This window comes from Parus major, chromosome 4A (assembly GCF_001522545.3).
Source record: "Parus major isolate Abel chromosome 4A, Parus_major1.1, whole genome shotgun sequence".
Classification (NCBI taxonomy): domain Eukaryota; kingdom Metazoa; phylum Chordata; class Aves; order Passeriformes; family Paridae; genus Parus; species Parus major.
This window is the reverse complement of record NC_031772.1, coordinates 8,423,203-8,449,523: the sequence shown is the minus strand read 5'-3', so window position 1 is coordinate 8,449,523 and position 26,321 is coordinate 8,423,203. Positions and strand designations below refer to the sequence as shown.

General features: G+C 43.1%; 1 protein-coding gene across 5 annotated transcripts in view; it reads left to right on the top strand.

Moving 5' to 3' along the window:
- The window catches only part of NRK (Nik related kinase), an 88,226-nt gene that overhangs the window by 11,531 nt on the left and 50,374 nt on the right, over nucleotides 1-26,321 (top strand). For all 5 annotated transcript variants that reach the window (XM_015626532.3, XM_015626530.3, XM_015626529.3 and 2 more), the window contains exons 2-6: nucleotides 13,379-13,435; nucleotides 20,013-20,138; nucleotides 20,924-21,034; nucleotides 22,844-22,934; nucleotides 24,980-25,110. In XM_015626532.3, coding sequence (XP_015482018.1) covers nucleotides 13,421-13,435; nucleotides 20,013-20,138; nucleotides 20,924-21,034; nucleotides 22,844-22,934; nucleotides 24,980-25,110 — 474 coding nt within the window. In that variant the 5' untranslated portion in view covers nucleotides 13,379-13,420. The remainder of the gene's footprint in view (nucleotides 1-13,378; nucleotides 13,436-20,012; nucleotides 20,139-20,923; nucleotides 21,035-22,843; nucleotides 22,935-24,979; nucleotides 25,111-26,321) is intronic.

Below are 26,321 nucleotides of genomic sequence, written 5' to 3'. Positions count from 1 at the left end.
TAAACAGAAATTTTCAAAGAACTGAGCAGCAATCTCCTTCTATTAAAGCCACTGTGAAAGTGGACAGAAATGGAGTTATGCAAAAAATGAGCATTTTGATGGTTGGTGTGGCTAGATGAATGAAAGGGAAATGACAAATAAACCAGATTCAGGCCACTGAGCATGTCCACGCTTAACAAAATTGAGCTGGAAATAACATTTCTAATTAAACTGGGTCAAACCATATATGCAAACCAGGTCTTTAAAAATAATTATATGAAACCTTGTTTTTTTCCAGTCTTTTGTACATGATGTCATTTGTTTGACCTATTCAGAGAGGATTTTAAGTGCTAACAGTGGCATGATGGTGCTTTGTGCTCACCTTGCACTCATTTGATTACAGAGAAAATGGCAAATCAGAATCAATGTGGGGAATCCAGTCCCTAAAGGTGACTCAGTGACTAATTTCAGAACCCCTTCTTGTTAGGTATCTGTTTTTCTGTAATTCTTCAGTTACTGAATGTATTAGATTATTTTCTTGTGCAAACATGTCAGAAATAGGTATTTTCTGTAAGCCTCAGTGGTGCAGGGAGGAAAGGAGTGTGTGCACAAAGCACACAGGAATTGAATCATCATTGGAGACTTCAGATTTGGTTGGAATGGGCTGACTGGTTAAAACATGATTGCATGCAAGAGCAGTGCAATTCCATACACTGTCTTCTTCCAAAAAAAAAAAAACTTGCTGGGCTTCTGTCTTTGGTAGTGCAAGTTCTTGCAATCTTGTGTGCTCCCCTGGGCCTTCAGAAGGTAGAAGATGGCTTTTCTGCTGTGGGGTTTTCATATGCACTTTAATTTATTTTTTTTAATGACGGTTTTGTTGTAAATAGATACCTAATTATTTAAATTTCTGTTACTTAAATATGTGCATTGGCAATGCTGTAGAGTTTTAGTTTATCCTGCAAAATTTTCCTCTGGCATATATTTATCCAAAGCAGCAGTGAGCTCTTGGTGGCATATTTTGGCATCTGGATGTAAATGAGAGAATATGCAAAGGAGCTGCAAAAGGAAGCTGTTCTGGAATCCTGTGGATGGTTAAACTTTTAAAGTAAATTTTTTAAGTGAGAACAACTAGATGTTAAAGCAGAAATGCTAGCTGTTAAAATTTGTATTATTCATGTAAGCCAGCAAGTTGCTGGCATTAGCTGGATGCCTTGTGGAATGTTGAGGTTGTTTTGCTGTTTTGTTTTTGTCTCTCTTGACAGCTGCTTTAGATGTGATGCAGCTGGTTGGACAGGCTATTGCTTTACAAGGTAAAGGAAACACATAGGGTTTGGAGCTCGGAAAATGCGAAGTGGCTTTGAGACTCAATCATGAGAAGGGTTCTGGTGCAGCTTCACTGACATCTGAGGTACCTTGGGCTAGGCCAGGGGATTTCAGTCTCTCAATTTTGAATCTCTCTGTATGTCCTTTGTGCATGCCCTTTTGTCTGTACTGCCTGGGTCCTGTAGTGTTTGGTGTGGAGGGAGTTCACAGTTCCCATTGCTGCCAAAGCTTCATGTGACACCAGCTGAGAGCCCCCGAGCAGGGCGATGCCATTGAATCCCGGCACCTGTGAACGTGAATACCTGAGTCAGAGCAGTGAGTGTTCTCTCTTTCCATCTGGCCTTCATCTCCAGGTTTATGGAGAGCCTCATTTCCCATCGGCTCTGAACTTTGGGTGGCAGCCCTGCAGTTGCTTGTCAGAGATACTTCTACACAAGTGGACACAGTGGAGCAGTGGCTTAGGTTTATTTATTATGTCACAAGTGCTGGCTCAAACCTGAGAGGATCTGTGTAATCATGCCTTTTCCAACAGAGAAACCATTGGAAATACACTTTTTTTTTTCATTGTTAAGTGAGGTTTGGTTGAGAAATTTGACCCTTTATGAGAAAAATTCAGATCTAATAAACTCAACAGCAGAAATTCCTTAGGATATAGAATAATTCAGACTGTTGGGTTGACTTCAGTGGGGCCAGAAGTGTGTGTGAGAACCTCAGTGTGGGGACAATCCGTGATCACTGTTGGTGGGAAGTGCTGCAGGGAACCTTTGGGAGGTGTAGCTGGGAGGAGGGCAGGGGGCCCCCAGCCTGTGCTGGGGCTCTGGTGCTGTTTTACCCACACTCACTGTGTCATTCACTGCTTCATCTTGCCCTCTACAAAATTAATTTGGCTTGTTTAAACATGGCAAGACATAGAGATGAGAGTTTCAAAAATCCTGTAGGGCTGTTCAGTAGTTAATTTCAGGAAACTACTGGTACCTCTTGTGACCAGTTCTTCCAGTGATTCACTGCTGCTTTTGCTTCATGTGTGCTTGCAATTATGCTGAGCTGCATTGCTTAAGGCTTTGTGGCTCTTCAGCTGTAATGTGTTTAGCCATTTTCTTGAAATTATTCTGCAGGGGTATTTATTTCTTTCTTCCTCTCAAGAGCTCACTGTTCATTTCTGTCCTGCTGTGATTGACTTCAATTCCCCTACAAGTAATACAGAAATTTAGAAGATCCAGCATTGAGCAGTACTTGCTTGTAGCTGTTCAGGAACTATGGCTGTGCAGCTGACCTATAGTTTGCTGGGGAAGGGAACCTTTGCCAGCCAGGCTTCTGCTGTACAAAGCTGATTAGATCAGTTTAGAAAAAAATTAACACCAGTGCTCCTAATGAATTCATATTTTTTTGTTTTTGGAGTCTCCTCTCTGTTTTAAATTCATTAGAAAAGCGAGCTGTACTTCACTTGTAAGACTAATTAGAAGGGTAGTCTGGTTTCATTTTGGAGACTAACTTAACACTGAAAGCCTTTCCAAACATTTAAGTAATTTTCCCTTGAGTTTTCTGGACCATCTGGCCAATAGGATTTTGGAAGGAAATGGGAATTGACTGCTGCTGTGAGATCAGTGCCATGTAGCTCATCTCTTACAGAAATAATTCAGAAATCTGGAGGCTTGTGTGTTTTTTCACAGACTAATTGTGTTCATTAACTCCCTTTTAATTTTTGGAGAGGATTCACCAGATAGAGCCAAATGAAAAGGCATGATTAGATGCTCTGTTTTTTCCCTCAGTTAAATGCTCTGGGAAGACTTTGGTATGTGTGTAAAGAATATGACCTTTCCCTAGGCAAACCTCAGATCTTCTGAACTTGACAGTATTAGTCAGCAGAGTTTTTAATTTCAGGATTCACCTCAGGTGAACAGAGTCCTAGGGAGGGTATTGGCCAAGAAACACCGAGGGCAAGACTCTGAGACTGTAAGAGAAACATTTTTAGTGCCAGTTGTTAGTTCTGGGCTGTCCCATCATGTGTGTGCTGTGCCATCTGCAGAGGCACTACCCACATGGTGTTTCTCTGTGTGAGAAAAACACCAGCACAACTGGAGTGGGAAAGTAAATCACCCTTAAGGTTATTGTAGCTCTGTCATCATTTAGTGGAACTTGCAGCTGTGTACCCTGCTTGCCTCAGAGCCTTTTTGTAAAAACAAACCCCAGTAACACAGTTTTAACCTGTGCAGAGCCATGTCCATGTTCTCTATTATATGCAAGAGAAAATTCAACAATGTTACAGTTGCTGTTCACAAGAATGCTGAAGGATCTTTAAAAATTCAGTGTTAAAAATGTTAAGAGCTTAATGTGCACACAAGGTTGTGTTTATGTGGGATAAAAGGCTAATAAAGCTACAACACTTTAAAAGTTAAAAGATGACTCTCCAAACATGAGGTTTGTAATTACTGTGTGCAGCTTAACCTTTGTAGCAATGGTGAGCCAAAAAACCTTCCTTTGAGGGATTCTTGCTCCAAAATTCTGGCCACCCATCAGCTGACCTCCTACAGTCCAGCCCTGACTTCCTTTCAGCAGGATGGGGCTGGCAGGACACACTTAACTCCTTGTGACCTTGTCCAGCAGAGATGTGCTATGAACAGGTTTTCTCTAGCGCCCTGTATTTCTGTAAATGGATGATTATGAGTCAGGCAGCAAAAATTCACTGGGGCGGAGGGATTTGTACCTCACCCCAGACACAGCTCCTCAGCAACCCCTGTTCTGCAGAGTGAGAGCCTTACAAAGGCTGAGGCTTTTCCAAAATTGTTTATTTTTCTGGATGAATAGACTTCTGGTGCAGCAGATCTTTGCTGTGGTAAATCACTGGGCTCCCAAGTGCTGTGTGTGACTGGCTCTGTGCCAGGGCTATTCCAACCCTCCCATGCACAGCAAGAGGAGCCCTGGGACTTCAGATACCCCATATCCCCACTGCCCTGCATCCCTACTGCCCTGTGCTGTACTGGACAAGCCACCAGCCCAGTGTCCCCAAGGCAGAGCTCCCATGGGAAGAGGAAAGCTGACTGTGTCCACAGAGCCTCCGTGCCCTGATGGGGGTCTGGGCCTGGAAATCTGAGAGTGTTTCAACAGATGTGAAGGGATGTGACAAATGCCAAAGCTTAGGATGAATAGCAAGGCTGTTGAAGCTGCTGCTTGTGCAAATAGTGATATTTAAGTTCAATGAAATCAGTTTCCATGTCCCAATAAGTGGAGTGTAAGGAAAATAGGATAACTGCACAACTTCTCAGACCTCTCCTTCAATTCACTGTGCTGCTATCTGAGTTACTTGACCCACACATGGCCCCAAAATGTTGCTTTTCTTTCCTTGTTGGCAGCAGTTCCCACTCAGGGGCCTTGCAGTTCCCTCTAAACTTAAGCACCTGGATGACTTTTGAACAGAGAGGAGCTGGAGCTTCAGTGTTTGCCATCCCCTCAGATGCTACTGAAGTATAACCCGATGGAAATTGGACCAAATCAAAGTCAGTGGGACTTCACCAGGAGCAGCTCTGGCTCCAGTAACTCTGTGACCCAAATATGGCAGGTGAAGGTTGCTCATCCAAGGTTCTCTGTGCGCTGCAACTCTCAATCTCCCACTGACACCCACCACAAGCCACCCTGGTTTTATCTGGCCCAGGAGAACTGTTCCTGCTCTTTCCTGCTCTCTGTCTTGCACATTGTTCACATTGTTCAGAAACTTTAAGTAGCATTTGGGGATCTAAAGCATCATGTTTGCATGTTAGCTGAGCAGGGAGAAGCCACAGGAAGGGTACTTCCCTCCAAATGAGCATGGAGCTGCAGAAGATTACATGGGATGTTTTTCTGCACACACCACCCACTTCAAATAAGTAGAGGACAAGCCTCTTATATTATGGCTAGAATGGTATTTTCAAAAGAGCTTGGTGCTTTGCTTGGTCTTGCTGATCACAGTGACCCATTTGGGAGGAGGTTGCAGTATCCCAAAAGATCAGCCCCTAATCCATTTCCATACCAGTGTGCAGTGGCCTTGAGTGGTTCATATTTTGGATGAGAATGGTAATTTGATCAAGTGAACATACTAATACTGCAAAAAATGTAGGTATTCAAATATGTGTTTGTGAAAGAGCTTGAATGTTTTCCTTTGTTTCATTTTCTTTTCCCACTGGTCTGCAGTCAGACACAGTCAGACAAACATTAGGCAAAGCAAACAATCCGTGTTTCCACTCATACAATGGGAGGAAATAGGAACTGAAAGGATAAAAAAACCCAAAAAAACCTGGATAGAGAAACTGCTTCTGGTGCCTCTTGGGTTTTACAGTTCATGAGGGTTGTGGTACAGACATTTACAGTGGGGATGCAAAACTGTTGTTTTCCTCCAGACATCAAGGTGATTTGATCTGGTACTTTTGAAATGACCCTTATCCATCCCTCCCTTCTAGACAGTGTGGATGTGGGTAGAGTTTTAAATGACTGGTGAAGGTTATAATTTATAATCTCTTCTCTGGGCTAATGTCTTGCTATTTTAGTATACAGGAAGTTCTCCTATGCCAGCTTAGTTATCTTCAGTGGTACTATGATTTACAGTGATAATTTTGTTTGTTTCTTTAAACATGTGACACAAGAAGGGGCCCTGAGAGAAATTCCTGATTTTCTTTTTTAACATCTTACCCCTGAAACATCTAAAACTTCATTTGGAAAAATTCATAAAACTGACATTTTCACTTTGAATGAGTGCAAATACATTCCCACTCTGAATATGGGGGGGGGCGGGGGGGAGAAGAGAAAAGCAATAGGATGGATAAAATTACATGTTCTGCACATAAATAGGGTGGTGGTGTTTTCCAAGGAAAATAATTTGTTTTTCATTGAATATTCAATCCATTTTTACTACATAAAAGGGATAAGCTTTACAAAATTATATTTTTTTTAATTTGGAATGCAGTGTAACATTTTAGGATTTTAAAAATAATTTTAAATCCATTTATAAATCATATATATCCCTAATATTTCGTCATTAATGTAGCAGCCTTTGTCTCAAAGAACACTGAATGTAATTAATTTTCATTCTTTATATATCTACATGCAGACATTTTAGGGTTTAGCGCTCGTATTTTGCAACCCAAGTTCTGGGAGACGAGAAATAACATTTGATTTATTGGTATGGTATATACCTAAAGTGATGCATTTTAGCTGACTTGTTAGAAAACAACTAATCACAGATTTAGGGGGTTTTAAATGGGGTTTAGCATATAGGAGAAAAAAAGACTAGTATGACATAAACCTTGAAGAGCATGTCTTGATTACCTGCAGTGTGTTCCTATTTCTGCTGTTCACCACTGACAAGGGTGATGTTTTGTAGTGTTTAGGTGATGTGCTTTGCATTCCCTGGCAGGAAACATTTAGGGTTGGCTCTGTAGGCAGCCTTAAGTTGGGGTCTGCCAGGCAATCCTGCCCCAAGTGAGGGACTGTGCCTGGTGGTGATGTTGGACTGTCTGAGAGCAAGAGAGCACCTTCGTCTTGCCTCGTGTTGATCTCAGGAGCTGGTGCTGAGTGTGCTCTTCCTCTCTTTGGCACAGTGAACGCCACCAAAGCTACCCAGAGTGTGTTAAAGGAGCATAGGGAAGAGGAAATGTGATATTTCTGCTGCCCAGGTGGTGTTGGGTGAGACCTGGGGCTGTCTGGAAATTGTGTGGCTGCTGTGGTGGTGAAAGGGCAAACATGTGTTGCATCCTCTCGGCAGCAGTGAAGCACTGCAGCTGGGCTGTGGTTTATGGCAGCCCCTGCATCCTGCACTGCTGGCATGAAAGCATTCACAAGGAGAGAAAGGTGTGCTTCAGCTGGGAGATGGAGCTGAGGGCTACCCTAGAGGTGACCTGGAACAGCTTCCAAAATCTCAGCATCTCCCAGTATGATAAAAAAGGAAAGAAACGCTCTAGGGGAATACCATTTTTTGATTTACAGCCCTGAAATACAATTGACATCCAGAGCTAATGTGACAAAAGTACCACCAAAACTTTATAATGTCAGTCAGAGGAGGCTTTCTGCAGCCTGAGTTGTGTGATTAAAAGGATGAAGCTGTAATCAACACGATAGCTGTGTTCCCACCTGGCTGGTGTCTCGAGCTCTTTGTGAGGGGTTAAAAAAGAAAAAAAAAAGACTTTGTGAAACTGATGCCCATCTGTCCAAGGTGTTTGTGGTTTAGGGGGTTTTGTGTGGTTTTTTGTGTTTGTATTTTTGTGGGTTTTTAAACTATCAGAGTTGACGTGGATTACATGTCATAGCCTACAATGAAATGGATTGTTTCTGAAATTCAGTGCATGACTTACTCTGAACTTTGCCTTGGGCCATTAACTAACAAAAACAAGCTATAAGCTCTTAATTACTTCTTCCTTGGAATATATCCCTGTTCTTTCAAGTTTTGCATTACTGCTGTATTTTTAGCTGAAGAGCTCTAACCACAACTACAGTGTGCTGTCTCACATGGTTGCAGTTGCTGAATTGAGACGTATGGACTGCCCTTGCTGATAGAGCTCACCTAAAAATTGCCTTCTCAGGTGACAGCCCCAGGTGTGCAAGCCCTGACCACTTGTTTACATCATGAAGACCCTGAGGGACGGCAGAATGTTCTATGAGCAGCCTTTTGCTGCAGAACAGTGGCTGTGTCTAAGTGGCAGCACAGGAGCAGCAAATCTGCAGGTTTTGTATTTTTGGGGTTCTCCTCCCTGCCATGCTGACCCACTGGAGCTGCAGCTGCATGGGAGGCTGCTCCTGCCTGCCTGTGGTGGGAACAGGCAGAGCTCATGTTCCCACTGGCTCTGGGGCTGGGGTGAGCAAACACTGCTCGTCCCTTCTAAAGAACTGGGTCTGAGTAGAAAAGTCCTGTGCGGGTGGAAAGGGAAACAGAAGGATCGTGACTTCATTAAGGTCACATGGAATAAGACATAGGGTTTCCTGGATCACTATGCAGAGCATTGTTCACTCTATGCATAATCTCTTAAAGGCTTTTCTTGTATTGGCAGGATGGAAAGGGTGGAGAGGCGAGGGGTGAAAGGGTGGGGACCAGTCCCACAAGGCGCAGCTGAGCTGGCAAGCTGCCAGCAACTGCAAAGCCACACAGATTTACCCAAGATGGGCTCAAACTTCAAAGTTCATCAGTGCATTTTGAACAGGAAATCTGCTCGCTCGAGTTCACTTTCGGTGAGAGCTTGCAGTGACACAGCTGTGCCTTCACCTCGTTCCCAAAGGGCGGGTGGCCACAAGCTGCATCTCTTATCCCATAAGGAATGCTTCTGGTTGAGGAAGACCTTGACCACCAAAGTCCCACACTTCCATCAACCACATCTTGCTTTACAATGTGAATCTTGAACATCCAGAGAAGTCCTGAGAGTTAAGGTTGTGGCATCTACCAGGGATTACACAGGCAGGCAGCACTGTGATGGGTCGCCCAGGAGTCCCATACCTTGTGCTAATGCTGTGAGCTGATTGTGTCTGTGCCTGACAGCAGAGTGTGTTTGCTATGAAATGGCCCTTCATGCAGGCACAGAGGTGCAAACTGCAAAGTGTCCAGGTCTTCTGGTTTTTGGAAGGTGTCCCTGCACACAGGCACCTGACTGCCTCTCCGACACCCCTGCTTTTTAAGGGAGACACAAGTGGCGTGGTGCTTCTGGTTGCAGACAAGAAGACAAGGACATGGAGCAAGGACTTACTGTGTGGTCAAACATACCAGCTCTGTGCTGCCTTGGTGTCCTGCAGCAGGCAGTCCCTGCCTTTCTCCTGCACTTCTTCCTGCTGCAGTTACATGGGGACAGCTCCATCAGACAGGCCCAGAAACACATGAACATTAGTGAGTGCCTGTTGCCAAAAAGGAAGCCTGAGCTGGGACTGCCGTGGGCTGCCTTGGCACGGTGTGCAGCACTTGACTGGACAGCTGGCTTCTGCTGTCTGGACTTGAAATTGTCTGCTCCAAGTCTGGCAAATCCCAAGTGGGGAGAGAAGCTGATGGGAGCTGTTTCCCACCCCTGGGAAGAGAGATACGTGCAGGATCTGGGAGGGAAGCTGTCAAACCAAGCTCTCTGCATATGACTTGCAACCATATAATCTCATTGGGACCTTGGGTCTCTTCTTATAATCATGGCCTCAGACTGGGACTGTCCAAAATTTTAATTAGAACCTAAGAGGAAAAGGTGTTGTACATGACCAAATGCATAATTTTATAAATATACTTAATTCATGTAAGGCCCCTTTATCAGCTAATAGCTGGCTGCTAATGTTGACACTCTTGTTTGATGTAAATAGAAAAGTATATGTCTTGACCCTTAGAGGTTACCTTAGAGGGTGTAGATAAGTGGTTGCTTTATCTGAGGTGAAAAGATAAATACACATCCAACAGAAATAATGCTGAGCAATCTGCCCTCTTCCGTGTATCACTCCCTGCAGAGATAATGCAGGGTTGGAGCTCATCAGAACCAGATCTTTGGCATAAAGGATCTCCCACAAGTCTGGCTTCAGTGAGCAGTCTGCATTGAAAAATGTGTGTGCTGGCTTCAGGTTTGCTGAATGTTGCTGTAGTGACTAACTGGCAACTACTGCACACTTTATGCAGAAATATTTTCTGGAGGAGACCAGGAATTTAGCTGGACTCAAAGCTAATGGGAGAATTTTTTCCAGCTTGGATACCTCACCAAAATGAAGGGTGGAACATCAGTTTTAGAAAGTCATTGAGCCTCAGAATCGTTCGTGTCTTAGCTCTGTATGAGCTGGATAGAGTTTGATGTTTTACTCCTGGGTAGGAGTATGGGTGTTGCAAATGGCTGTTGGATGTTTTGACTGCATTCTCCAGAGCTCTTACACTGAGCATTTGGGTGAAAGATTTTATTAGGGAAACCAGCCCACAGACCATTCCAGCCCTCTGCCCAGTTTCTGGGGAAATGTGCAGTGGAGGATCTTGAATCACAGCAGACTGAACTCCAGTTTTCTGGAGAGGATGGGCTGTGGCAGTGAACAGAGGGCTGGGAGGACAATGCCTCTTGTTCTTCCTCCCATTTCAGATTAGATCAATAAGGATGAACTTCAGCATGTCTTATCACTGGAAGTAAGTGAATCAGTTGATCTCATTTGGTTGGGAATCAGTTAAAACAGCCAGTTTACTCCTAGAAGCTTTAAACAAAAATCGAAACACCACTTTTCTCCAAACAATTCACACATGCTCAACTTAGTGGCTTCAGCAGAAGCAGCAATGTGAGAGTTCCCATGAACTCTGGCTAACCTCTGAGATTTATTGATAAATGAAGAAAATAAGGGACCAGCACTGAAATCTTTTCTTGCTAAGGCATTACTCTCTATCTCTTAGCAAGAAGCCCAGGGCTGGGTTCAGGATATTTATTCCTCCTAGAGATGTTAAGGGAAATTGACTCTGAACAGTTTAAATTACCAATATTGAGAAATCTGTGATTTTTATTCTGAACTGCCAGCACAGTCATGTGCCTTAATACAGGAGCAGGATTGAGTTGTGCATCTTAGTTAACAGGGACACATTTTTTTTGGTCAAAGTTGAATAACAACCCACAAAATAAAATAACTTGCTGTTTGCTTTCCCATAAATACTGATTTTCAAAACCTTTTTTTTTTGGGGGGGTGGGGTGGTGGTGGTTAGTATTCACATTTATGGTGGTAAGTGACAGCAGCAGGTTTTGCATCCAGTGGAAATAACTGTGGCAGCAAGATAACCAATATCTGTTGTAGAGAGGGATAATTTGACCAGGAGTTGTGCTTCAAAACCAGGATTGAATGCCAAGCCTTTCCCTCTTCCTTATTCTGATGAATATTCAAGTGCAGTGTTAACCTGGTACTGATTGATTACATTTTCAATAAAGAAGCAGCTTTCTTTGCTTCACTACAGTTATGAAAATCAGTGTTAGTTCTTGGTCCTTTGCAGAATCTACAGCAGTCCAGAGGAGACCCCTGTTTTCTCTGGGCTGCTCACCCCAGAGTTTGTCCAGAGACAAGGAGCTACCCTGTCTCTGTGTCCTCTCCAGACAAACTCTGCGGTGAGGACAGGGTGGCTGTGCTTTGGGGAAGGCCCTCTCCCTGTCTTGCCAAGACATTCCATGGAAATGGGAACATTTGCAGACAATGGTTCCAAGAGAGGAGCTGTGGCTGTGCAGAGGAAACTTGCTGACCAGCGCTGGCGTTAGCAGGGATGGACACCAGGGATGCCCAACGCCAGCATCCTTTGGGCTGGCAGTGGTCACTGCCTGTCCACACTCACCCACCGAGGCCTGTGTGGCCTGGGGAGAGTGTGTCCTCTTTGTCTTCCTGCTGAGGTCTGTGCTGATCCTCTCCTGGTCTGTAAATCCTGTCATTCTACATCATGAGAAAATGCTTTGCAATCCCAGGAGTGCTTCCGTGGAAAGAGGACACTTATAAATACACAAAAAACTCAGCAGGATTTAGTCTTTTGTAAAAGAAAACATGACTGTGACATATTGCCTGAGAGTGAGGAATCATTTTTCTTTGATGCAAAGTTGCTTAGTCTTAGAAATAACATTTGTGTACACTTTTGTGCAGATAGAACCTGGGTTTTAAAATTACATCAACCCGACTTTTAATTTTTTGAGTGTAAATTGCACCTGCAAATCATTTTGTCTGCAAACTGCAGCATTTCATATTTGATTTCCTGATTTCCAGTGGCTTGCTTAACTGGTGTCAGTTAGTTATTTTGATATACAGCTTTGCAGGCACTACTATTTTAGGAATAGAATTGCGATCTCAAAGCTTGAAACCCATTTCTGAACATCTGATGGAAGTGAGGAGCTAGGATGTATTGCAAACCCACTGTATATTCAAATCTTTTGATCCCATCTTCCAGAGTTAGGTCAGTGCTGGTTATCATGGTGAAAGGCATCATCTGTGGTGTCTGTTGAGCAGCTTGACCTAACCAAAGCAAGAAACTGCAACTGACAGCAAGATTCATGGTTTTATTCATGATGTGTGTTTTTGTCAATCACATTTTGTCAGTCTCAGTAGCAAGTTTGCTCTTTTAATAGCTTTATTTCCTATTACCTCCCTTTACCTAGCTGTGTTTTCAAAACCAGGCCTCTTAGCTAGTCTGAAGTTACCAGCTGTGTGTTGTTTAAAAGTGCCTATGGGGTGTGGGCATTTCATAATGAACTACATGTGTGGGCACCCACACAGTCCAAGTCCTGGGTTAGTTCCTCCCCACCACCACAGAAGATGACATTTTTAAATTCAAAGCTTCTGCATGCTTTTGGGGAAGTAGCTGAGATACTAGCTGAGTAGTAGCTGAGATATAGTTAACTCAGCTAAAGTAAGCATTATAAAAACTAAGCATTTTGAAGTAAAAAGCATTTTAAAGAAATTTTAAAAAATAAAAGAGAAGGTAAAAACACACATAAAGCTTTAGTTTCTTAGCAGCCACACAGATGTTGCCAGATTGAGGCACTGGAACCCAGAGTTTTGTCTTTACCCTGAGGTGTGCCAGGACATGTCGGGGTCAGGGTGGGGACAGAGCCAACTGCCCAGTCCCTTCCAGCTTCCCCAGCACGCCTCAGCCATGCAGGCGTGCAGCAGGACTGGAACGTGGCTCTTGTTCAGACATTCTGAGGCTGTGCTGAGATTTCCTAGAAGAGGAGGCTCCAGGGCTGGCATCACCTGTTGGACAGAAGTTAGATGGAGACCTGTGAGCTTGTGCCATGTTGTGGTGTGAGGACAGAGGTCTCCCAGCATTGCTGCTTCCTTCGTGCTAAAGGGAAGTTCAGCCCTGTAGAGATAACTCTGTTAAATTCAGAGCACAGTAAGGGTGTGGCTCTGGTAACACATCACCAAACTTCACCTTGGTGGTTTTGTGTCACTGGAAGGTTGCTTGGTGCATAGAATCATAGAATAGTTTGGGTTGGAAAGCATCTTTTAGAGGTCACCTTGCAAGGAGCAGGGACAGCTTCAGCTAGAACATTGCCTTGAACTTGATTGAAAGCAATTAGTCAAACCTAGTTGTTAGAGGCCTAATTTGTTGTGTATTCCTAGTTTGCCTACATGTTTTACTTAGTGTCTTCTGTTATTTTAACAGGGTCGCCATGTTAAGACTGGGCAGCTGGCAGCAATCAAAGTGATGAATGTTACTGAGGTGAGTGCAAAACCAAAAATAATATTGTCACTGTTAAGCAGCAAGGAAAAATAAATAATGAGATCAAGAGAAGGTGGACAGCTCATGAAAGAAGATCCACTGGTGTAAATCATGGTTCCTGAGCACCAATTTGTGTCTTACAAAGTATGGAGAGTTGTTAACATAATCATATTTTTAAAGCGTGGCTGACCAATGGTGACAAAGCAATAAGGGAGTGCATTGACATGTATTTTGATGTTCAATAATATCAAAGGCAAGAAGTCCCTTCCTGCTTGTTTCTAGTTGATTATCTGCTTTCAGAGATAGTAATTAAAAGATTTCCTGTATCTCTGCACTGCCTCTGCTGTTTCATCACATCCTATCCCCTTGTGAGCCAGCTGTTCCTCAGAGTAGTGCCCTGACAGCCAGCAAGCAGGAACATGTTAGAAATGCAAATGCAGTGCTTTTTTATTGTGATTTGACAGATGAGGGAAGGAGACAGTTTAATTTGCACTGTCCCTACTCACATTTATAAATGGATGTCAGTGCTGAAACAGAGTGTTGAAAAAGTTGCTAAATACTGGGTTTTGTCTCTCCTTTTAAGAGCACAGCCAGTAGTGGAGCAGCTTGCCTCCTTGAGATCACATTAGCCTGAGCCCCAGGAATGTTGGGGAGACTCTGTACTTCTTCCTCTTGAATTTCCTAGAAGTCTGGTTTGGTAGGATGCACTCAGACTCGCTGAAGACCAGCTCCCTGTTCTGTCACTCTGGCAGTGTGGGTACAGAGAACAGAAACCCAGCTCCTCTTGCGATATGATGGAAAGGTTATCATCTGAAATTTAAAAAAATCAAACCAAGGGCCAAATTGTCTGGGCCAGGGCTGCCAGTGGTTCATCTACACATGGTGTTTGGACAAGCACAAGCAAGCCTTTCCTGCATTTTCAAGTGTCTTTTCATTGTCTTGAAAGGCAGCAGACCAAGTTGGTGTCTGTGTTGGTCCTGTCCCATACAACAGGTCCAGGGCAGTTCTCTCTGTTGATGGTGTGAGAATCCAGCCCTGAGCAGCAAGTGGTCTGAACTTGATGCTACTGTAATGTACAAAGCACATCTAAGGGCTGGTTTGACTGTGGCTGCTGCTCATACAATAGGTGTGTGTAGCTGAATTGCCACTTTTGTGCTGAGGAGGGTGGGTTTTGTTTTTAAATGAGTGCTACATTAGATCAGTGGGATTTCTGCTTTTAGGTCTGTAGGTACATGTATCATCAGGTGCTTTAGCTGTAAAAAATGGCAGTCACCAAGCATGAGGCTGCTGGATTTTGGAAGGGAGAGCAAATACGGATTGGATGACAGTCAGATTCCTGAGATGAGAGCACCTCCCTGCCTTGACAGAGGAGCTGACAGAATGGATCCTGGCACAGGCTCATAAGTTATCCAGCTCTGCTTTTCTGTTTTACTGGGTCAGTCAACAACATGTAAGGACTGGTTAAAGGTGTAGCTTGTGGGTTGTCACGTTACCACCAGTGACAGTCCCTTCTGTGATGAAACAACTGAAGAAAAGACTGCAGGAAGGGAACCTTGGAAAGATTTCTTTCCCTATGCTGTACATAGCATAATCTTCTTTGTATGCAAGCAACAAACTGTAGCATCCAGTAATGCCTACTTACTTGAAAACAAAATTTAAAGAGGACAATTTCAGGAATTTTAAAAAAAATTAAAATATTTAAAAAGATTTTTAAAAGATTTTTAATTTAAAATATTTTAAAAATTTAAAGAGGCCAACTTCATCCCACTTCAGGAATCACCTTAGTAGACCTCCAAGATTCTGAGAACAAAACAAAGCTGTTAAGGTTTGATTTGCTGCAGGTGACAGAACCAGCATCATGCTGGGGAGCCTGTCCCATTGTTTGAGGGGCAGTGATAGCAGGTCATGCTGTTTTCACATTAAGACCCTTCATGGGAAGGTGAGGAGCATGTTAGTGCAACTGCCCAAAAGGATTTTCCCTGGTGCTCTTCCTCCACTAAACCCTGAACAATTCCAGCTCAACTGTGCTCAAGTGTTCCTGCTTTCTGACCTTGGCACAGGGTGAGTGCAGGGATTTCTGCTCTTATTTCCACTTTCCTAATGCAGAGTTGGCTTCGCTTCTGCTACTTCTGCCACCTTTGTTCTCCGAAAGATTCTGATTCGTTTGCCAAATCTACAGGGTTTCTTTTTCCAGTAAGAAGTCATTTCATCAGAATTGCCTGACCAGCTCCAGCTGTGATTGTTCAGATCTGGGGCACTCCAAGAGCTCAGCAAATCTACCCTTTGCTGTCATGAGCTGCAGCCCCAGGCCGGTTTCCTAAGAGCGGCAGCAGGATGCTGTGGTCATTGTGGGATCCTCTGGACATCTGTCAGGAAGTGCTGCTGTATTGAGTTGCACGGGGGGGTGGGGGGAGCCCTTTGAAATGGTTAAAGGGGAGCTGATGGCAACGTGCACTCATGTGCCTCTCCATGCAGGCTCTGCTTCCTGTTTTTTGACAGAGCCAAACAAGCAGAGTGCTTGCAGAGAGACTGGATTCTTGCTGCTTGTCTCTTCTGCTATCGGTGCAGGTGATCAAAGAGCTCTTCTCCAGCACATCATTCTCCATCTGTCTTTGCTTTCATTCTTTCTAGAGAGCAAAATAACATTTAAATGTGAAACTTGTTGTTAGACCTGCCCCGGTACTAAGGGGTCTCTTGGTGCAGAATTTATCAGCTGATGATCTGGTTTCCATTTGCGGTCAGAGGAATGTGTTTTCTAGTTCTAATGCCACTGCACATAGGCACACATCTTCAAAAACAGCCTTTGATCATGAACCTGTCATCTAGTACACGCAGCCATCTGTGCCCAGGAACGCACTGGTTTGTGAAAGCAAACAGCTTTTTGCACCTGCACATCTGCAAGCCTGTTTCCTTTCCTGGAGCAGCTTTATTCATGAGCAGGTTTGTAGACCCCTGAGACATGGGGCTGATGGTAATGCTGGCAAGAGAGGTGGTGGAAAGTGGAAAATGTGAGTGTGGGCATGCACTGAGAAGCCGAGGGTGCTTTTGTCCCCAGTCACTGCTTGAAGGATGTACACAGCACTGAGGCTTAGCAAGTCTGGGTTCAGTTCCTGGGTGGGCCTCATGACACAGCCCATGGGGCACAATCACATTTACCCTTCTGCCTTGGTTTTTCCATGGCATTGAATATTTCTTCCAAAACTCACCAGGGCACTGGGAAGGCAGAGTGCATTTGTCTGTGAATGCCCAGCTGCTGTCCTGTGCAGCCCTTAGAGACTGACCAGCACCTGAAGCTCAGCTGTTTGCTCCAGGGAGTGTCTCCCCAAGGCAGTCAGCTGTCCTGGGCATTGCTGCTTGGGCCAGGATGGGCAAGGCAAAAACAGGTGCAGGAGGGATAAAGTTCTGGCTTTCAGGGTAAATAAAGACACAAGAGAAAGCAGGAATTGCATCTTGCTGGTTCTAGGAAAGGAGCATTACCCATGTGCAGCTCCTCTTGGTCTTGCCAGAGGGTGTGGAAGAGCCTGTAGGCTATTCTGGCTGTGTTCACATGTAGGTGTAAAAAGCTCACAGTGAGAGACTTCTCCAGGGTCAGGCTGCTCTTGGTGTAATCAGTTTATTATTTAGTAGAAGGTGGAAGAGATCTGTTTACACTGCCAGCCACAGCATAAACATGCTCAGAGAGGGAGAGAGAGTGGAAGGAGGGGTCTGAGAGCGTGAGAGCAGTAGGCAATTAAGGGGGTAGAGAGAGAGAGAGGGGCAAGAGGGAGTAAGAGAGGGTAAGAGCCTAAGAGGTAAAGGGCAGTAAAGAGAGCAGGAGTATGAGAGGCTGAGTAAGAGCGTAAGAGAGGAAGTTAAGGGAGTGAGGTTCTTGTTACAATACATTATATCTTTTTCTATAGTGAATATTCTAATTCCCAGTACCTAACCAGTATATGACACTCATTCTATAGAATTTACATATAGGCTATAACAACTACTACATTACCATACAGTGTTGCATTTTAAACTGTAAAAGCTACTTTTCAAATTCTTCTCTTGCTGCTTCGACCTTTGGATTCACTGTCAGCAGAAGGGTATTGTTTAATCAACAGGGATTCTCCTTCATCTGGCTAGGCTATTGTTCTTTGGTTATATAGTAACTAACACTCAGTATCCTATAGCTCAAAGCTAGTTTTCATTTCTATTTCAATTCTAGGCTTCATATTTTCAGAATCTTTTGCTAAACAATCATATTCATAAGGTTTCCCTGTTTCATCTTCCCCAACATTCATGGACATGCTTGGTTTTGTGGAGGTCAGATTGCAGAGGATTACAAAGTACTTGGATAAGAGCTTTGCCAGCATGGTTCTAACATCCAGAAAATTAATTGGGTAAAGGATGAAGAGCTGAAAAAGAGGCAGCAGCAATGAGGAAGTGGTTGGGATCTGCCAGCTCCCAGAAGGAAACTTTGTGAAAGCCACAGGCTGGTGCTGAGGGCACAGCAGGGAGCTGGGCTCTACCAGAGCAAATTTCATGTAGGTAGGCAGAGTTAAAGAAACCTGAACCCTTCACATCTGTAAATATTATGAGTAATTTGGAGAAGACCTTTACCAAAGATGAGTTGCCCCTCCAGACGTTTGCAGGAGTAGGCAGAGTGCAGGAGGGACAGCAGAGGAAGGAAGGAGTCCTCCCTGTTTGTTCCTCTTTCTGCCCATCTTCCCTGAGGATTCAGAAGCTTGTGGAGGTGACAGAACCCTTGTGGTCAGGTCCAGGGTGACAGTTCCCATGTCCTTATTCTCTGCTCCTCCTTGCCTGCTTGTGCCCACCCTTTCATTTGCACTGTCGAGTTCCAAAGGGAGTAGAGCCTTGTATCCCCTCAGCACAGCTCTCACCTCCCTTTGCTCCTCGTGCTCTGTGTGTGTGCAGAGTCCTGGCCCTGGAGGATTTCCTGTTTGCTGTCTAGAGTCAGCTCCCATTTCTCCTGGACACTCCACGTGCTGCACTGGGCTCCTCTTCAGCCTAATTCAGTCATACAACATCCAGGGCTGTACCAAGCCAAGGATCAAGGGCCCTCCTTTCTCCCTAAGTGAAAACAAAAGACAAATTAACTATTTAGTATAATGTATGCTGCTTGAGAGCCTGTGTTCAACAAAGATTATTATGAAACCTGAAATAGTTTCATTTAGCTTCAACCAGAGTTGTTTTATGTCTCTGAAGGCTTAATACAGTTAGACTTTGGTCTGGTAATGTGTCTCCTGGGTGTTGATGTTACTGGGGAAAACTTACTGGTCCCTTCTGTTGGGAATGATTTTTATGTGGTCAAGTTTAATAAGACACATCATATGCATATTCTTGAGGGAATTTGGCTTTAGCCTGTCAGGCTTTAATGTGTTGCTCCAGGTAGAAAGGTCAATGTGTCTGGCTTTGTAAGGAGTCCATTATGGTGGTTAAAGGAATGCTTCAATGGCAAAACTACTGGAAAATAGAGGAAAAGCACAGAAAAATGTCTTTAGGGGCTGAATTGTTCTTGCTGCCTTTTTTTTTTTTTCCCTTTGTATAATAAGTGATGACTGGGATGTTTTGCAACAAAGTAAATTAATTTTCAAGTTTTTCCTACTCCTTTTAACTGGAACAAGGATACCCTGTAGCAGCACTCCTTTCCTATTAAGGTGAAAACCTAGGTGTGTTTCGCTGGGTGTGGTGCCCCATAGCAAACAGGTTCTGAGGGGGCCTTAACAAATCAGGCAGTTCTCTGAAAAAGGGCTTTTCCTTCCTACATAACTATTAAAACTTGTGTTTCCATTAGTTGTCTTATTGTGCACAGTGTTGTATGGGCAGAAGAGAATGCCTGCCCTGGTGAGACTGGAACAAAGCCAAGGGAAAACAGGCAGCTAGTGCCTGGAAGCTGATGTCGAGGGGTGTGCTAGCCCCCAATGTGCCAGGGGCAGCTTGGTGTTAGGAGGGGGGAAAGCCCATGGTCAGGATGGGGCAGCCTCACAGCAGTAAGGGAGGAACAGATCCTGACCCTGGCTTATGCTGGAGTTTGATTTGTGGCAAGTCACCTCCTTCTTGGCTTTGGTTTCCTCCCAGCAGGACCCTCCACAGGACTGGGAAGACAAATTGTCTGATGTGTGCACTCAGTGCTTTTCCAAGTATTTAAGTGATGGTGTGTTAGGAATAATTTTATTTTTGTTTGAATCTGGTTAGTTTCTCTGAGACTAAATTAATGCATGCAGAAACCATAAATGGGGGGGGTAACAGGTCCTGTCTAAGCTCCCTGAGGAGACAATATGCAATTTTTATGCCTGAGTAAGGATGCTTTTGATTCTTTAGGCCAAGCCCTAGCAATTAATTGGTTTAGACCCATGGATCAGGGTGATTCAATATAAGAGCCATCTATCAGCTGCAGTCTCATAATCCCAGGGTGGCTCTGGTCCCAACCTCCTGCTCAAAGCAGGGTCAGCCATGGATCAGAGCAGCTTGCTCAGGGTGGTTCCAGCTGGCCTCCAAAGGCCTCCAAAGACAGAGATTGCTTTGCAGCCCTGGGGCTCGCCAGTCTCTGGTCACCTGAGGAGCCTCCTTCTCTCTTTTGTTACAGAATGAAGAGGAGGAAATCAAGCTGGAGATAAATATGTTAAAAAAGTACTCCCATCACCGGAATATTGCTACATATTATGGGGCTTTTGTAAAGAAAAGTCCTGCAGGCCAGGATGATCAGCTCTGGGTAAGTGTTTAGTGTCATTTCTGCTCATCAGATTTACAGCTCCTTCTTTAGAGCTCCAGCACACTTGGCTTGGACTCTGTCTCAGTGAAGCTCTGAAGTCATTGTTCTGAAGAATAACATATAAAAGAGAAAAATTACTCCTCCCTAGACATCTTCCATGCCTATGATTTCCTTTGAGGATGGGCATAAAATATGTTATGATTCTTGTGACTTGTGCTGTCATTCTGATTTGTTGCTTGAACCCTTTTTTTTCCCAATTAAATTATTCTCTATTTTTTATTTTCTGAAGTGAAAGAGTTTGTCCTTTTCTCCTTCTCTCATTCTTGTTGCTTTCTTTTATTTTTTTCACATTGAAAATATATTTAAAAAAAAGGAAGCAGAGGAAATGGCAATAAAGAAAGGAAGAATAATGAATCCTCCAATTTTTTGGCTGCAAGATTTTTGAGGCTCTGCAGCAAAATGAGAAATTTCAAATTTTTAAAAAAATTCCCATGATTTTCAGTGCTGTTAGCTCTTGCTTTTCCAATTTTGTATATACTAAATAAATAAAAAAAAAGAACTACTTAAAACCTGCAACAGGAGAGGAGCGCTAGTGAGGTTTTTTATTTATTTAGCAGTTTGTGTGATTCAGGAAATGAGTTTTTAAGTCACTTGGCATCCAAGAAGGCCATGTGTAGTTTGCCATGGCTGGGTTGTGGTGGAGGTGGGTGTTTGCAGGTGTTCTCTCTGCTGGCCCCTGGCAGAGCTGTGCTAAAGGTGCCCTGTGTGTGTTTGTGTCCCTGCAGCTGGTGATGGAGTACTGTGGTGCGGGCTCTGTCACTGACTTGGTAAAGAAGACAAAAGGGAACTGTTTCAAGGAAGACTGGATTGCTTACATCTGCAGAGAGGTTCTCAGGGTGAGTCCTGCCAGCAGAGCTTCGCTGCTCATTTGCAACAAAAAGGCCTTTCCAAGCCTTTGGTTTCTAAAATAGGTCACTAATGAGCATTATTGTTTAAAGGTTGTGATCCATGGGGCTCATGGGCTATGGTCCTTGAGTTCAGAAGAGCCCTGAGAGCCAGCATGATGGCTGCTTGACATCCCATATTGTTGTAGTTAATCCCATTTTCTGTATGAAGAACAGAAGATTCCTCTTTCCTATGGCAAATAGCCATCTTCTGAAATTCCAGACACTGGGCACCTAGAAAAGTAAATAAATTTTCTGTTTTCAGTATGTCTGCCCTGCCCTCCACATGAGGAGATCTTTCTGCTCAGTGCTTCAGCTGTTCATGCTTGTGAGATCTTTCTGTCCATAATTCCTTTACCTGCACACACTCAGGGGTCTCTTTTCCACACTATATGACAAAATGTTGACTAAACAGCATTCCAAAATCTTAATGGTTTCCCTGCTGGGACAGTATTCCCCAAGACAAATCTTGGGGCTATATTTCATTCTGTGCAGGCTTAGGACTGCTTTCTTTTTCTTCTTTTTTTTTTTTTTTTTTTTTCTTGGAAAGTACAGAGCATAAAACAATTCCCAAGTGTAATCTAGTGAACTAGCCTGGAAAAAAAATATGATGTTGGAGCCAGTCATTCTAAATTCAAAACCCATTACAGAGTTACTGATCTGTCTTCTCTATAATAGAGTTTTGCATCTTTTCAAAATAATGGTAAGATAAATGCGTATTCTGGGAGTTGGAATGTAGGTGGCATGCTGAAGTAATGCTTGAATAGGGGTAAAACTTTCTTTCTGGGGCATAGGAGTTGAGAGATGTGCTTGGCAGAGAATATTGGCCTTCTTACAGGGATTTGGCACTAGCCTGCAGATTATGATCATTATATCTGGAAAGTGTGGGGAGTTCTGCAAAAGAAAAAAACCTTAATGGTGCAGTCTGGTTGTTCCTCACTGGTGTGGCTGTTATGTCTCTGTTAAAGCAATTGATGTTAAAACATTTGGTTTATGCTCATGCAGCTGAAAACTGTAACAGAATGTTGGTAAAAGTGAGGGATTGGATTAATCATGCTTGTTTCAAGACAAAATGGCCCGGTTGCACATGGATTAACAATGTTTCCTTCTGGAAAATTTACAAGCTGGGAGGAAGCTCTGTTTGAAGCCATTAATGTTAGAGGGGCTAAATGTTGTGAGTGAAGCATCCCTGGATTACTATAATGGATTATTTCAGTGTGTTCCTTTATGTCTACGCTAGTTCAACCATGGGCAATTTTGAAATGTAGGAGGAGACAGCAAATATTAACTGATTGAAAACAATATTTGCTGCAATCAAAAAGAGGTCTGACATGGTATTTTTAACTTTCTCTAGTCCATTTACCACTGAATTTCTTGTTTTGTTGAATGAAAACTTCAGGTCACTACAGCCAGCCATCTGCTGTCTCTGGTCCTCATACAGAGAATTCTGCTTTGCTCTTTTTCTCTTTTGTTTGCTCTTAGCATAGAGTGTAAGGAGCATCCCTTGATGCTGAGACAGAAGTTAAAATACCTTGTTCTCTTCACACTTGACTAAAGAGATGCTCCACCACTGTCAGGCCTGTGGTGAAGAAGACAATCAAACTTAGGATTGTTGTCCTCTCTCCTCCCTGAAAATGTTGCTCGTAGCATCTAAAGGACTTTCCTTATGAATAATGACTGAAAAGAGTGAAAGTGTAAAAAGGCAACAGTGCTGTGCTAGTGTTAGGAAGAGGGAATAAGGCAGATCTGGTTTTCTTTTAGGGATTGGCACATCTTCATGCTCATCATGTCATCCATCGAGATATTAAAGGACAGAATGTTCTTCTTACAGAAAATGCAGAAGTAAAATTGGGTAAGTTTCCTTACATGTGTGCTAGAAACCTGTTAGTTAATATTAAGGTTTCCATCTTGACTCAGAAAGAACTTTCTGTAACCTAAGTGCAGCATGTCTGCCAAGTATCATTGATGCTTGTGCTTAGAAGGTGTCTGTAATGTAGAAGTTGAAAATGTAAAGTGTTCTGCAAGGGTGTCCCTCACAGCCTGAGGGCAATACACACAGTCACACACAGAACCAGCCCAGAAAGTCACAGCACCATCAGGCCTTCACAGAGAATCCTGGGATGCAAAAGACTTCCAAAGTAAAAAAGTTGGGGGAACAAATTTTGCTAATCCATTTTTCTAAAGGAAGTGGTCTTAGAGATTTGCATAAATCTGGCAGTAGGTGGAATTACTCATGTGTAAGGGCTACCACTGAAAAACAGTCATCTCTCAAAAAAGGTTGGAGGGTTTACTCATTTCCTTTTATTACTGTGACACGTCAGTGTTGACAGCCTCTGACTTCCTAAAACTAAACTCAAGTATGTATCTCTCTTGAGGAGGGCATGTCTTTCATGTTTTGGAAAGACATCACAGGGAAGTGTTTTAAAGGAGAAATCTCAAGGGGAGCAATTCTTCTTTGTGATGATCTTTACAGTCACTCTCTCTTTAACTGAAAAAATTCACTGGAGAGTTGGAAAACAACAAATAATAAACATGGCTTGTGGGTGTGGGATAGGATATTTGGTTGGAGCAAGTAAAATAAGTACTTTAAATCTCATTATGGTTTAACCTTGTGGCAGAAACCCGGCTTCATTGAAGTCAAAGGGAGTTTTGCTGTCAAATTAAATGAAGGCAGGATTTTGCTTGTAGTCTCTAATTCATATGTACTAATTGCCAACTGTTCCCTCTGAAAACAGGTGAGATAGAGGTATTGTGTGTTTTATAGTCCTGTACAGTTATTACTTTCAGCATTCTTCACATGGTTGACAGAACAGTTAAACCTTTCTAACTCTGGGTAAAGATTAAACAGATTTACTAAGTATAATGATTTTTAAAAAGAAGAAAAAAAGTTGTTTCCAGAGAGATTTAGCTCATGTGTCTTAAGGCAAAGAAGCTAGAAAGCCAAGAGGTTCTCAATTCAATTCTGTTCCACCTCAGTGTGAGAGTGTGCACTTCCATCAGGAGCACAGAGCACAGGATGTTCCCAAAGGTCAGGTCCACCTTCTTGGAGAAGGTTTGCTAAGCAGGCACATGAAATTATAGCACTACAAATTATTTTGGTTTGCAGATAATCTGCAATGAGGCAACATCAATGAGAAAATCTGCTCCTTGATGGAAACCATGGGCCTGTCTCCTTTCAGTCCTCTTTCCCCCTTCCTTTGTGAATACCAATCCAGTGCTATCCCACTGGATCCAATTGGTGTATCTTGGGGTTTTGTTCAAAGAGAAATGCAATCACATAATTATTGGTTGTATGGACCCTTTTTGTATTTGGACAAAACCATTTTGCTGTGCAGACCTTATGAGAGTATCACCCTTTTCAGCACAAAGGGAACCTCAGGATTTGTTTATTATAATGATCTCAGATGAGAATAAAGTAGTAGATTCTCCAGTTTGTTCTAAGATAGTGTTTGAAGGTAGGGAAGGATTTATTCCAGACACCTCAAAATGAAGTCATGCAGTGGTTATTTCCAGCTTTCACAAGTGGCTATATTAGACACATCCAAATTTGCCTTGTTTGTAAGATACTATTTTTACTTTCAGTCTAGTTGAAGACCTTGAGTCCTACTCAATTAAGCATAAATTATTCCATAATGTCTTGTAGAGCAATTCCTCTGGCTGTAACCCACCAGTCAGATTTAGCATGCTGTTTATTTAATTCTTCTGTCAAAAAGAAGGGGGAAAAAAGAGGCAGATAAATTTCAACTATTGGATAAGATGTGCTGGAGGAGCTCAGATTTCATATATATTGTAGCCCAAAGGTTTGGTGTTCTAAACAATATGAAAGTGACCAAGCACACACTCTGCAATGTGCAAACAACTCTTTGCTAATTTCTTTACCTCTCCTTGGCTTTTCAGTGGATTTTGGTGTAAGTGCTCAGCTGGACAGGACTATTGGGAGAAGAAACACATTTATTGGCACCCCGTATTGGATGGCACCCGAGGTCATTGCGTGTGAGGAAAACCCAGACTCTACATATGATTACAGAGTAAGTGTTAAACACTCCAGAAGGTAAGAAAACATGTGGGTTATTGCTGAAATCCTGCTCATTTGAAAAGTTCAAACTTCCTGCCTTTTAAACCACAATAATACTAGAACTATACAAACAGAAGTATTTGTAATATGTGGGTGGAGGGTGGAGGCTCTTTTTAAGAGTGAGGTTTCACTGTGAGTATTTTTTCTGAATTTTTAATACATGAAATAGACTTCTGTGAACCTCTCTGAAATAAAAAAAATACTTAGAAGGTTGCAGGTCTGGATAGAAAAGAAAAGAAGAGAGGAGTTCCAAAGGAATGCTTGAACTAGTGCAATATTAATATGGCAAGTTACTGCACACTGTGGTAGAGCTGTTTTGCTCTACTCAGCTGTGAATCCTGAGTTAATTGGCAGTAATTACTACCCCTTTGCTCATTTATGAGCATGTGACTGCAAGTGGTTTCCTATCCCAGAATGATTTCTGGTTAGTGGCAGGGTGGCTGAGGTGAGAAGGCACAGAATTTCCTGTATTGCAGTTTGTGAGCATTGCCTCTTGTCCTCATGCAGTGTGTTTTCCAGGGGTGGCTTTTTGAGCAGGTATCTTCTGGGTGACCCTCCAGTCACTCTTTTAGTTCAGGTGCTTCCTCCATTGCCACTTTACACCTCTCCTTCCAGTTGTGGCTTCAGAAAAATTTATGAGAAGAACCTGGTTTTGCTTCCATTTCCTAGTGATTCAGAGTCTGTGATTCTCTCTTTCTGAGACCTTCTGTGCTGCACTGGCCCAGTGAGGCTGTGTTGTGTGTGTGTCAGTCATCACTAAAGAATATTTATTTTTTTTCCATATCATAGCAATCTTCTACTGAAACCTCAAGAAGTTAATCTTGTCTTCATCCCCTGTCCCCAGTTGACTTCCTTCTCTGAATGTGTACTTACCAGAAGATACAATCATGAAGAATGTGCACCCCTAATTCTTGAGCTTTCTTTGCCTTCAGTAATAATCCTGGTTCGTCTGCTTCCAAACAGATACTGCAAATGGTGTTTTAAAACTGATCAGCAGAGGGTTTTGGAAGCACTTGTGCAAACAGTGCTGTGACCCAGAAGGTTGCACAGGGCTGGTTTTTCCCACAGAGACTTTTACCTGATAGGATGGGCTAAGTATCCAGAACAACCAAACAAGACAAAACAAGTACAAATATATCCACATAATTATGTTTATATACACAC